This window comes from Patagioenas fasciata, chromosome 6 (assembly GCF_037038585.1).
Source record: "Patagioenas fasciata isolate bPatFas1 chromosome 6, bPatFas1.hap1, whole genome shotgun sequence".
In the NCBI taxonomy this organism is placed as follows: Eukaryota; Metazoa; Chordata; class Aves; order Columbiformes; family Columbidae; genus Patagioenas; species Patagioenas fasciata.
Window position 1 is genome coordinate 17,590,774 of NC_092525.1, and position 14,287 is coordinate 17,605,060.

At 43.7% G+C, this 14,287-nt stretch overlaps 1 protein-coding gene across 5 annotated transcripts in view; it reads right to left on the reverse strand.

Moving 5' to 3' along the window:
• Positions 1-14,287, reverse strand: part of PDE4B (phosphodiesterase 4B) — a 200,432-nt gene that overhangs the window by 40,755 nt on the left and 145,390 nt on the right. For 3 of the 5 annotated variants that reach the window (XM_065841890.2, XM_065841891.2, XM_065841892.2), the window contains one exon: positions 11,002-11,051. The exons of 1 other annotated variant lie outside the window; for it this stretch is intronic. In XM_065841890.2, the coding sequence (XP_065697962.1) occupies positions 11,002-11,051 (50 nt within the window). Of the gene's footprint in view, positions 1-3,993; positions 4,013-11,001; positions 11,052-14,287 lie in introns of those variants that run through there. One more of the 5 variants, XM_065841897.2, reaches the window with a different exon arrangement.

Sequence of the window (14,287 nt, forward strand, 5' to 3'; positions counted from 1 at the left end):
CTTTCTGCCCTTACTTAGTCTTTCAAAATAAATGAATACAACTGTCATCGTACAGCTGAAACCCACAGATACTGCTCCTCCGCAATGAGCAGAGCTGCTCAAGTACATGGCATATTGCAAAAAATGACCCGTTTTGACATATTAGGTTTTCAAGTGATACTCTGAGTAAGCCCTATCGACTGATCTGCGATTGCACCAAATGACACGGTGGGAAGTCAGAGTATTGCTCACTGCAGAGCCTGGGCCGCTCACAGAGCAGAACCAGCAGAAATAGCTTGAATAATTAGAAAGCACACGCAATTTTAAAAATTGTTTCTTAACCAGAGATCCTCCAGCTTTTGAGAACACAGAATGTTTTAAGTTCTGAGCAAGCGTCCTCCAGACAGCTCTCCGGACAAACGGATCCGTTTTGTGCACGTCCACACACTGTGACTCTGAACATTCAGAGTGAGCCTCAAGTCACAAAACTAAAAACCTCCAGACCTGCAGTAGCTGACAACAGAGCTAAAATATTCACTGGGCTAATCATCTGTATTAATCTACCCTAGCGACCAACTTCAGCTGTTCGTAGCTGTGACTCAGTGTGCTGTATGTTTACTAAACTGCACGTACAGCCTTTTAGAATAATCTGTTCAAAATCACCGAGTTAAGTCCCACGGGTACAAGGGTGGGGAGGAAGAGGGAGATGTCAGTATTCTACAAACCAGCATCATCTGTTTTGACAGCTTTTCATATTCCATATTACCCCTTTCATGTGCTGATCTCCGCCGTGTCACCTCCAAACTGAGGCCCATCACACCCTGGTCACCAGTTTTTTAAAATACACGTTTGGGACGCGGGTCAGAACTGGACCATATTTTCCCAGACACTGCATCAGATTCATTACATGGTTATCCCCGATAAAAAACAGAGAATATAGAACACCAGATAATCGTTTACTTGTGGGTTTTGTTTCTCATATCAGGATCATTTTAGCCAGAAGGCGATTAAACCCGGAGGTCTGACTACTTTTCTCAAATCTGGGGTCTCAGTCCTGACCCGAATGGGGTTGTTATGCTACAGCCCAGTAACCGGGGAGCTGTCCTGAAGGAGCAAGTGCAAGATAAACTCCAACCCAGCAATGACAAGCTGACTTGGAAGCGTAAGAGCTTGTCCAACCCCTGCAGCCAGCACAGGCAAGAACAGCCTTTCACTCCCAAAACATATTCAGTTAAGGCCCTCATAATATATATATTTAAGCACCTCAAACCGAGCTCAAAGAAATCAAAATGTCAGCTACGCTAAAGGCGCCCTTATTAACAATTCCAGTTAAAATATCAGACTAAGTGGACATGGAAATGGAAATGTTCCCCACTGAACGTTAAATATGGTCTGGTCTACTGCAGATTATTCCATAGGTCATTTTTTATGCTTTAAGTTTTATGCTCTGTGGCACCTTTCAGAATTTCTTATATTTGGGAGCATAATGGAAGCACCTTGTGTTAGCTTTGGCCAAGAGCATTCACACCACTCCCCTCAAGTAATTAATTCTGCCAAATAAGCTCTGTGAAACTCATACAATTTCTGTGAAAAATCTGATTTTAAGCTGCACATGACTTTCCATCTAAGGCAATTTGCAATAAGAGAGGTTCTAGCAGCATGCTGGACTGACCACATTTGGATGTGTTACAAAGGGAGGCTCCAAATGAGCAGCTGCTGCTGAAAAATGTGGTGTGAGCATCATCTCTCCCTGTGTTTCATTTTTCGTTCCTGATCTATAAAGTGTGAGTAACAGATTTTCTGGCTTCTACCTGGATAGCAGGTTCCCACTGTAAGTGGATGGAAATATTTAAAAGTTTCACACAATTTAGTTGAAACCCAGGAAGCTGCTAACAGTCTGTGACACTGCAGTAACTGGAATTTCGGGAAATACCCTGCCCAAAGAACTTGAATTAAGATGAAGGCCCAGGATTTGACTAGGATCTGGATGTGGACCATGTCCCATAAAGTATTACTGCTAAAACAGAAAATACACCAGTTAGACTGGAGATTTGTGTCTGGATTCCTCTTCTTCAAGAAGTATCTTTGGGAAGAAAATATTTCACAGCTGCCAAATGCTAGTGAGATCTATTATCGATAACCCCCACACTTGTGTTTGCTAATGCATTGCCAACTCCTGAGTGTTTGAGTTTTTCCCAGCAGGACGGGCCCCACGCCACGCTCAGCTCGTCGGATGACAGTCCCCACAGAGCACATCCAAAGTGCGGATCCAAACGTCCCACGTTTGACTCGGGAACAGCAGGGCCATGATTTCGGGTCATTTCTCATAAAACTCAGCGAGGGAAGGGGAGCAGGAGGCAGGCTGGCTTTTCCACTTCTCAGAAGACTATGCTGGCTTTTCAGAGAACTCAACGATTGCTACAACTGTGTCCTGCTTTTGACAAGCTAATGGATGGTGTTTAAAGGAAAATACATTGCTTGTAAAATGTGACATTTTAGAATCGTTTTGGTATTAAGTGCTAAGCTTGTAAACCCTCCCTGAATGCTTGTTTGCAGCAGGAAAGGCCTAACAGGATTCAGCCCATTTCAAATTAAAACACCGGGGTGTCTGGAATATGCTCTGAGGGCCCTGGTACGCTGGGTCCAAAACTTTGCTCTCAACGCCTGGAACCTGGAGGTTTTTAGGTAAAACATAAAAATGTTTGTTTAAGAATTTTTTTGAAGAGTGTGGAGGTGTGGTAGAAGGGTTTTCATACGCGTAGCTGTTTAATTTCCTCTTGGAAAGGTATATTTATGACAGCAGGATATTTATACTAGAATATCTACATTAAAAAGTGTGGCTCTTTTAAAACTAAATCCGACTATGCAAGTATTTAGCACTAAATAATGGGTACTGATTAGGGCTCCTGGTAAACAACCAAACACAGTGTCTAAGCCTGGGTCAGATCCTCCTCCTGTACTGGTTGATGAAAGGCTGTTCAACACCGGCCTTCAACAGGCACAGAGCTGAATATAAAACCAAAATACATTAATTGTCAAATCAACACCCTGCTAGATTCTGGAAGGTTTGGTTTTGTTTTCTTTTTTACATTCTGAATTCCTAAAATGATTAAGTGCCTGAACACACAACAAAGTCAATCAATGGTACCTTTAGACATGAAAATATATTTCACAGGGACGGACGTATTTAGATGTTTTTAAAGTCTGCCGCCTAAAAAAAATATTTGTAGGCATACATATTTTTCCAGTGAACTGAATTAACTTAAGAACCTGGTATGTTTTATTAATAACCATAAATAATTAAGTTGTTTCCTTTCTGTCAAAAAAGTATTGCAATTATACAATACTTAAGGCTGTCATTTGCAGACACTTCTTACAGAACAAACAATATACCAATAAAAAGTTTCATTAACTATTAGCATAACATTCTTCACCAGTTGCACAATGACATTATGCATACACTATAAGCACACCATGCTTAACTATATAAATCTTTTTTAGTCAGCCAGGAGGTGAAAATATACTGATAGTAAAGCCAGAGCATTTCTGGGTGATTTGAACACAGAGAACAGTCGATAGTATTCATTGTTCAGTATCACCGGTTGGAAATTGGTGAGTCTAAACTGTATCTCAGAATGGATGCAATTCCATAACTGAATAGGGGGAAAAGTGTGTTAACAATCCTTTACTCCTGCTTTTAATTCTGTCTGGATTATACATTGGTTTTAAAAGTTCTCAAAGTTTTAATTTTTATAATTATTACCCTATAAGTGTAGTTAACTTTGGTGGGCAAGCTGTCTACCCCACAGAGGAAAATGGAATTAAAATTCTGTTCCTCGAGGCCAGTGCTTTCCCCTCCTGTATACGCCCCTCCAGACTAGAATCAAACACAAACCCGATAAATACAGAACAGCGGGAGTTCCACCCAACTATGGACTAAACGATGTGGGCACTGATGACGAAAAAAACAAAAGTCAGAAATACTTTTCAAAAGACAACACTAAAGCAACTTACACTTGGGATCAGATCCTGCAGGAGGGACAAAGTGTGCACCATGGGGACTGTCCCAGGGCAGGCTGGTGGCTCTGGGACTTGTGGGGTGCATCACCCTGGGAATGTCTCCGTGCGGATGCTGGGACGTGGCCGCTCACGCTCCCATGGCCCAGCTGTGTCCGGGCCACGAAGCTGCAGTGGGGAGCTCGGCCTCGGGGGAGGAAGGAAAACTTATATATAGCTGCTGCGGGGGCGAGCAATGGGTGCGCAGGAGGCCGGGTCAGCTCCCACCGGCTGAAAAATGCTGATGACATGAAGCTGGGGGGGCTCAAACAAGTGGGACAATGAAGAACCCTTATCATCACTAAGGCATGCACAAACCATGCCCCACAAGCTAAAAAAAATAAAATAACTTGGACCGACACAAGTTTGGGTGGTTTTGTTTGGTTTCGGGTATTTTTTTTTTTTCTCAGATCAAATACACATTTCTTAAACTCATATGGAACTGATTCAGTACACGGAAAATTGCGATGTCAAAATCTCACCCACAGCAACTATTATCACTCTGCGCAGAAAACAAAAGAAACACAGATTTTATCAGCTCTGATATTAGCAATGGCAAAGTCCTATTGTCTTCACAGAGGCCTTAAGCAATCCGAGAGGAACGGGAGCTGAGTAAAGCGATCCGGGGCTTTCGGGGCTTGACCTGCGCTTAAAGAGCAGAGTGACTATGGGGACACAATGAGAACATGGGGACATCATGAAAACACAGGGACACAACGACAACACGCCACCAGGAAGATCTCTTCATTGCCACCTCGGGTTCACAGTTGCCTGGATTACTCAGAAACCATCCATCAGGGAGAAGCCCTTTTAACAACCTATGACTCTTTTTATGGTTTTATCCTACGCAGCAGAGCGTGATATCATCAGTGAAATGACAACCACAATTAAGAAAAAAATAAAAACCAGTGGTTTGGCTCCTCAAGTGTTCTTCAAAAACGCAATGCTGGTGATGATTACAACATACCTGCTTATCTTGTCAAAGGAAAGGTTCTCCCTCCACCTGGGTGAGGATGCCATCTATACATCTCCTAAGGTTTTCAGCTCGCAGCCCCTTTGGAGCTGACGGCCAGAGCCATTCCCCACAGTGCGCGAGGAGAACCGTGCGATGCGGAGCCGCCTGCAGTCAGGGGAGCTCCAGGGGAGCCCAGGACCTGCCAGGGGAACCCAGCTCGGCTCAAAAATACAGCGGCATGGTACGAGCACCGTGGGGAGGACTCGCTGGCACAGCGGCCGCAGATGGCAGCTGTGGCCCTGGGAGTGACAGGCTCCTGATGGCAGCAGCACGTGGAGCATCTTCATGTGACATCCACAGGTGGGGCAGAGGGGAAAACAGTTTTTGTCCGTTGCTATGGAGTCATGATTAGCTTGTGTGTCTTCAGAGCCTGCCGAGGAGAAACGGAGGCTATTTTCTTATATAGATGTCATGAAATCAATCCTTGCAGAATTTCTGGAGTCAAAGGCTAAACAGGTTTGCCTGAATACCTTCTGTTACTCGATACACAAATAAATCTAGCCGGGAGACCTAAAATGAGTGTCACTTTTCAGCCGAAGCTGATGTCAAAAAATTACTCTTTAGTCTCATTTGGAGTTGTTCATGCACACAATAACAAAATAAAAGCGTGTTAAATAAAACACAGCAATTATCTTTGCAGAAAATGAGTCTTAGAAAATTAAGCAAAAAGAAAAAACCTCCCTTATTGAGAAGCACAGTGACTTCAGAAGAAACTTTTCCCTTATTCTCTCCAAATGCTAAAAGAAAACCTGATGTTCTTCTTTTAAAATGTGTCTGCCTCTAGGTCTTTGGCACAGGTTTACTGATGGGAGGGCCGGCAATCTATTTAATGACTGCATTGACGTCAATAGCATAACTGAAATACTTACTAAGATGCATGAGTCCAACTTTCAGGGGGTGTGTGTTCGCAGGCAGGCGCAACACGCGAAACGGACTCTCTGCGGGAATGAACTAACCCCAAACAGCCAGAAACTGCCCCAAATGCGCTGTGGGGCTTGGTCAGCAACACTTGCTTTTTCTGCAGGTAGCTTTTGAAGTTCAGTTTGAGACGCACTTTCAATTCCTCAAGCAGTAAGAATCACTTCACAATTCAACAGGATTAATTTTACTCAGTCACATCATTAAGCTGATATCTGATCTATTTTACAGTTTAGCTTAGTTTCTAAATAATCTGCATGATTATACTGCATCCTTTAAAAATAATATTTGCAGGTAATAAATAAGTCTACAGCACCACTGAATTTACTGTGCACAGTTATTTTTTAGCTCAGCTATTTGGCTCCTCTCGCACACTTGCTATAAAAGCCTAAACCACCACATCTACTTGACTTGTACAATCTGTTTCAAAATCAAAAGGGTCAGATCTCCAGCCAAACTTGCAGCAGACCAGCAGAATTTCGAAACGCATCCTCTATTTCACATATGCCCAGAGCCATTCTCCGCACGCCAAGCGGAGGAAGCATGGTGCAAGAGCATTCGCTCCACACTAATTACTTGGGATTTACAGATATTCGTAACCAAGAGCTGACTTCGACGCACAGGGTTTGTTAACTCCTACAAAAAGTTGGGACCCTCATTAGCACAAGCACCAGCGTTATCCAGTCTTTTGCTTATGCTTCATACAAATGTGCGCGCACGAGTCCGTGTACATCTTACACCCACATAAAAAATGAGAGAGTGCAAGTTTTGAGTTCGTGTAAAGGCATGTGAGAAGTGCGGAGAAACGTGCAGATGTGCAGGAAAGCGGAGGCTAAAGGCACAAGGAAGAAAAATACCAATCTCTCACTCCCATCCCCAGAGAGGAATTTGAACAAAGCTTTAATCCCATAAGCCCTGAAAAGCCCGTGTGTGACATATCCCAAAGCGCTACACCCCGCAAAGCCTCCGGTGGCAAAGCAAATTAGCTAGATTATATTGCTAGGTGTATAATTAATTGTGAGGACATACTATAATTATTCAGTGTTGAAAGTATCCAAGGGGCAGTAGGTCGCCTGCTCTTGAGAAAGGTACATGACCATGGTTGTGCAGTGAGGCAGAGGCCTTGATATTGGGAATCTGAGCAAACAGCACCCGTCCTGCACTGAGCTGCGAGAACATGGGGAAACAGGACAATATGGAAAAGTCCTGGGGAAAATACAAAGGAAACAAAACAGGTGGAGAAAATATTGTACCAAAGTGGGTGGAAGAACAAGAGACTTAGACTGAATGTGGCGGCCAGGGAAAGATGATTAAATTCAGAGCCCAGTGAAGTAAATAAATATGGAGGAAGGAACAAAACTAAGTGGGAACCACCAGGCTTGTTACTGGTTAAGGACTTAATCAGTTGAATCAATTGGGTGGGATCTAAAGACCTTTCACTGACACCTGGGGAAAGAAGAGCTGAATTGAGAAGGAGCTGATGGATTCACTGAGCCCAAGGTAGCACAAAGGTCAATGAAAGTAACTGTGGCAGAGACCACATTGAAAAAAAAAAAGAGAATAGGAGAAAGAAATGACACAGACCCTTGTGTAACAGTCCTTCCATCACTGTTTCTGTCACCCCAGAGGAGTGTGCGATGCCTCACACCATAGGAGCCCATGGACTGGGGGATCTACATTGTCCTCCCAGCCAGGACATACAGGACCTCATTAAGGACTGATGAACTTTTTGCTACAGCTGCTTATTGCCACGGTACAGTTTCTCAGTTAATTCATAAAAGCAATTTTCTTCGTTCCTGTGATGCGCGATTATAACAAAATAACAGGAAAAATCTGCCAGATTTACTTAAGCTGATATCAAGGACAAAACACAGGATGTTCAATACATATTCCTCTTCCTTTTATGGCTGTGGTTATAAGGTTAAGAAAGCTCTGAAATTTACAGTGACATCAGTATCGGCTTTGAAAGCGCTTTGTCCCATGAAAAACCTGGCCAGAATTTTTCATGCTTTCAAGAAAATCAAAGCAAGCAAGAAAAAAAAAATCCTAATTTTGACCCAGCTCCCTGATTTCGCCGTGGGCCTGAGTCCTCGGTGATGCAAGTCCTTGGGAATACACCAGCACCAGATTTGGCTCCTCTCGCTTTCAAACAACTGACAAATCCTGTAATATTCTAGCTGGGGTAAACAGCTGGCATGTGTTACTTCCAGTGCAAATGCTGAATGCAATTTGTCTCCCTCCAGGGTAATTTTATTAATGTATGCTAGTTTGCTTTAAACCCCAAGTTCTGTACTTTTCATAACAGGATATAAATCACTCCCCTAATGACAAATAGAAGGAGACATATATGAGGTGTTCATACTGATGTCAATTGATTGTGGTAAATCTATGAATCAATGTGTGACATGGGAAAGCTAAAATAAAATTCCAAGCTTTGCCGACTAACCCGTCTAGAGAATATAAACACAGTTCATTTCAAAACACATTCTTTTATCTAGAGGGATGTAACGCAGCCCAGTCCCAATCAAAACATTGCTGCTTCCTTCTCAAAAACTTTCAGGAAAAACACCCTGTGTCCTTTCAGACACAGGAGCCATTGACACATAACTGGAAGTGCCCTGATAGGAAAATCTCTCCTTCCTTTCATAATTTCCAAATCAGAAGCCATCTAGGAAAAAAAAAATTTAAAAGCTGCAAACACTGGAAAAAAAAAAAATCCCCTAACAATCATTGTTCTTGCTGCATTTAAATGGAAACTTCCTTAGAAAGTAAATGGCCATCATTGTTTTCTGCTCAACCAAAATGAGTAGCAATTTGTAACGATGGCTGTAAATAGGTAAAGGAAGGTGGTCATCAAAACAATGGCTGGACAGAATGACTATGGGCCACCAAATGGATCAAGGAAACCACTGGACAGAATGACCACGGCCACCAAATCAATCAAGGGAACTGCTGGACAGATTGATGGCTTCAGCTGGGAGACTAGAACCTGTGAGAGCTGGTAAAATTAATCAACCAAAATAATGTGAAACTGAATTTGATTGTGAACCCCAGGTGTTTTCACTAATAATGTTCTTCAATATTGGCTTCTTTCGTTTAGGAAATAACACCATTTCCTACCAATCTCAAAAGTATTTCTCATTCTTGCCTACAAACTGTCTCAATTCACTTAGATGGTAATGATGCAACTCACATTTCTTGTTTCATATGAAGACTTCACCTGAAGTCAGTTCAGTGACATGGTTAAGAACTCATATACTTGAGGGGCCACGAATCCAGTCCTTTTTACAGGTTTTTACTTTTTACAAATTCCACAAGGTGTTGAGCTGCAGTTTTCTTCCACAGTCCTTGTGTTACCAAATACAAACCTACACACTGAAAATAACTCATTTCCACATCTGGACATTTCCCTTTGTCACATCTCAGGTAAGATGTTAATGTAATTTATTTTAGCTATATCCACCTATCCACATATAATTACATAGCACTGAAACATTAAAAACCATGAGTCAGGATCACACGGTTCAAAATGCTAAAAGTTGGATTCTTCTCAGCTGCTTTCTCTTTTTGAGCTTTGCAGGGTAGCACAAAACTGCTGTACAACAATTACGTGTGTCAGAGCCTTCAATCAAAAAGGAAGCCGAAATTTTCATGTACTCCCAGCATTAGAAGCTTGAATTTTTAGCTAAAAAGTAACAAGTACCCTACTGCTCATGCTGGCAATATTGTAGGAAAATACCAACAAGGTGTTAAAAAGTTGAAAGCAATTGTTTCCACAGAGAGTGTTAAGAAAATTAATCTAAAATTTCCTGGAAAGGAATTCTCTCTTCGTTATTAGATTCTGTAACCTATATAAACAGATCTATGGAAAGCTTATGAAATTTTCCATTATTTTCTTCACACAGGCCACAAAAATCAAAGTCTTGCTAGAACAGATTTTTAAAGAAGGTGATGAGTTGCATTCCTGCTAGCCCTGACTTGACACTGTGCACTGAGAGGTAGTGAAGGCGGCATTTAAGATCACGATGTCCAGTTTTCTTTCTGGATCAGAGGTTTCCACATTCCATTAACAAGTTTTGAAGAACCTAATCTGGAATCCTCCAGGACTATACATGTCCCCAGACAGTAAATAAGACACAGCATGAAAGGAAATGATAGTTATCCAGGTTTCACACACTGTAAAAATTAAACTTTATTAGTCCCTCCAAGCACGTAATTAATGGAAAGGCTGAGATTAAACCTTACAAACGGGCACTCCTCCAAATCTTATCTCCTTCTCTGTGGGAGTAACCTTGAAATTAATGCAAGTAGGGCCAGCTCTGTTCCTGAGAGGGCTCCCACGAGCACCCAGCACTGCAGGGCTAAACCCAGGTGTACAAATAAAGAAACTTGTCATGAGCAGGTGGCCTCTGCTTCCCATCCTCAGCACCTCACCCCTCCTGAGCACCCCTTGCTCCCACCACTACCGCTGTTGGCCCAACATGGGGGTAAGGACAGGGTGACCAAGGGACACCGTGTTCAGGGGGGAACAGGAAAGAAGATGAAAGAAACATGCACCAAAAAAAGCTGTTTCAGGGCAGCCTAATAAAAGCAGAGGAAGTTTCACCTGAGAAAGGTTTTTGAGATTGCATTTACACAGATGACATAGAAACAAACTGAAATAAACAGAATTTTAAAAAAAATAGAGCTGTGTCTGAGCCTGTTCAAGGCTGGTAGGCTGGGGCTTGTCCAGGCCTGTGCAGCACAGGGACTCAGAAGAACAGCAGTCACTGTGGCCATGCCTATCAAACCAAAATCGTGTTTGCCTTTCATGCAAACATACAAGGATAAACCCAAACCCCAAACCATTAAAATAACAACATTTTGGGCCTGATGGTTCTCTTGTATTGGTCTTGCACAAGTAACCCAGAAGCTCTATGAGCCCTGAATGGCACCAGGGGGAGGGGGCAGAGAAGCAGCTGTCAGTAAATGATGTACAATGAGCCTTCCTCTACATCTGACCTTGCAGGTGATCATCAAAGTCACACACGTACCTTGCAGGTTAACTCTGGAGACAGGTGGCTGACTCATTGCCGGAGATCTCCTAAGAGGGAGAAAGAATACTCCATAAATAAGTATTATTTTACCTTTTCAAACCCTACCAGCAGTTCAAACTGCCATAGTTAAAAATCCTTTTTCATACTTAAAAAGAAGCCCCAAAACACTTTAAAATGATTTGGCACTTAATGAGCAATATCAATATATCTGTGAGGAAAACCCAAAGATGTTATGACCCTTTGCTAAGCACACACACGCTGAAAAGAAGGTGGACCAGGCAAGATGTGCCACCATCTCACGCTGAAAAATGTCAACTGCTACAGCAGTGTGTAGGTTGCAAGGCAATGGCTTTAAAACCCACAGTTCACAGACTGAATTGTACCTGGAAGCAAGTAAGAAGATGTTGTGGTCACCAGTTAAGCTCTGAAATGGCTGAAGGACCTTTTTTGACTAGGAGCAATGATTTCATCAGAAAACACTGGATTTCAGAAGGACCAAAGGCTATTTGAAGAACTGATTCAAGTCAAGCAAACAGGGTGTCTGACTGGAAAAAGGGTGCAGTATTTCTCCGAAGGTCATAATATTTAATTGTGAGATTTGCCAAATAAAACTTAATTTTTCAAGTTGAAACCATAGTTTACTTGGGGGAAAAGAGACTTTTTTTTTAATAAGTTAAAAAGAGTTGACAACAAAAGCAAGATATTTCATTTTCACTTGAATGCAGCATTTCAGGCTGACCAAAACTGAAACTTTGGGCTTCTGCTTCCCTAAGAAGCTTCTGCTATATTTTAACTGAAGCCAGATTTCCCCACACTCTCTCTTAGCCAACCTCCTAACCCCCAGTTTTTTGAGTCAGCCCCTGAACTGAAACATCCATTATTTGCCAGCTCGCCTTTGAAGCTCAAATCAAAGCGAGCGAGTGGCTCAATTCTGCTGCAATTGTAGCTCCAGGGGGTTCTTCGGAAGCGCTTCAGGACAGTTTCGTTAACCAGGTAAGAGTAACGAAGCTCCAGTCGTGGTCCAAGCCCTGGGCCCTCAGTGGGGATGCAAACCCACTTGGAAGCAGCCAGCACCCTGGGGTGCAGCACCCGCTCCCAGCTGTGACTTCAAACCCTCAGCTTTTTGGAGGGAGCTGCAGGACCCAGATTCTTCGAAGGGTTCAGCGCAGGCCGCACACGCTGGATGCCTACTTCTCAGAAAATCTGCCCCGACCTGCCTCTGCCGAGCCTTTGAAAAGCCAGATCTTGAAATCTCTAAAAAAACAGAAACTCCCCAATAGGGACATCAGGCCATGGCTGCAGCGCTTCCAGTATCAGGGGAGACATTCTCCAGGTATCTCCAAACCCTGAGCTGCACAGACATGCCTTGGGGGGGCGGGAAGGGATGAACTAGTATTCAGCAGGGTATTCCCCGGCAAAGGGAACGGTACCGCTCCCGGCGTCCAGGAATTACATCCTGGCTGTGCCCGTCCTGGTTTCTGCGGCAGCCAGGGACCCAGAGATCTGGGTTTCAACAGCACGGTTCCTTCTTAGACACCATTACGTTCAAGTGTACACAGCTCCCCATTCCCGCTCCTTCTCTCTTGCTGGTGGGCGTTAAGAAGAGAAGGCGCTGGGCGCTTTCTGACCGTGTCCTGGGCTGCATCTGCCAAACTCAGGCACTTCGAAACCATTAATCATATTCTCCTCTTTTCCAATCAGGAAACACTGACATTACAGTCCAAAAAAGATGACTTCTCGTTGGCTTTTTTTTGGGGTGTTTTTTTTTGTTGTTTTTTTTCCCTCCACCCCTTAGCATTCACATTTTCCAGCATTTCTGTAAATATGTGGGAGAATGTCCTCTTTTTCGTTCTTGAGAAAGGGGGTGGAGAAGAGGAAAAAAGAGGGGAGAGGAAGAGCTAAAGAAAAGCTGAGATTCTCATGATCCCCAGAGCAGAAGTTTAAGTAAAATACCACATATCATGAGACATATGATAAACTCATGAGCTGGCAGCACAGCCGTAACCCAGCAGAGCTGTTTGGAAACTGTGCGCGAAGCTCCGCAGCGCCTGGAAGCACATTCTGCCACAGACTTGGACATGGGGTATATAATGGTTTAAACACTTAATGACTTTTACTTTGGCTGGCCACATGACTTTATACCTCAATCGAATCTGGGAATGTTTTCAAAAGGACACTGCAAGATGCCTGTGTGTCTTGCAGGTTACGCCCTCGCTTCCTTCCGGCCCCGTCCAATTTCAGATTCCTCATCAGGAACTGCTGAAATGCTTGAGCCGTTCAAAAAAGCAAAGCTTAAAAAAAAAAAAAGAATCTATTTCAGCCATCTGTTTTTCCATTAACCTCCATCTTGGAATGTGGTGGTTCCTTCCCATCAAAATTTGCGAGCAGAAATCAATGGGAGGAAAACCTCACGCCTGGATTGAACGCTGGGCTTTATGTCAAATACAAGATTGCACTGGAAGGCAGAAAGTAGAGCCCATGGTGGGCACCCTGGCAGTGCCACTCACGTGTGTGGCAGTGGAACAAGCCCATGCTGTCTCACTGGGATGTGCTTTTGTACCTTGTCCTTGGCTCCAGAGCCAGTGGGACACAGAATGAGCAGCGCCTGCGCAACCCGCGTGGGTGCGGAGCCGATGTCGCCAGGAATGAGTGACGCTGGTTTTGCACAAAACAGCTCTCCTGGGCCAAGACAGGCCAGAAAATGACGATGGCTGGCTCATTATAAATAGCTAAGGGGAAACGGTGGTTCCGGAAAAAGGCGTAAAAAGGAGTTTGTTGGGTGTCTCCTGTTCAGCAGGTATAAAAAACATCTACCTCTCCAGTTCAGTGCATCACCTCCCCATTCACTGCAATGACAATGTCAAATGAAGTGACATAGGATCCCTGGCTTGCAACCAGCCCCTCGGACCCTGCTGCCTGCCCTGCTGGGGAAATCCTCCCCATTCCCACAGCCTCCTGCTTGGGGTTTCCCTTCATGGCATTCTCCCCATTGCCCGTGTCTGCCTCTCTTGTGAAACAAGGGTGGTAACATGGGGCAGCACCACAGCTTGACCCAACACTGAGGACAACCACACTCCAAGCTGGGCACCTAAGGAATACCTGGGACAGCCAAGGTGGCAAAGTGAGGAAGATACACAGCCAACCAACACACATTTGGTTGTTTAGCCTTGAGAACAGGAGGCTGAGGGGAGACGTTCTCGCTCTCTACAACTATCTGAAAGGAGGTTGTAGCATGGAGGTTGTTGGTCTCTTCTCCCAACTGGCAAGTGATAAGACAAGAGGC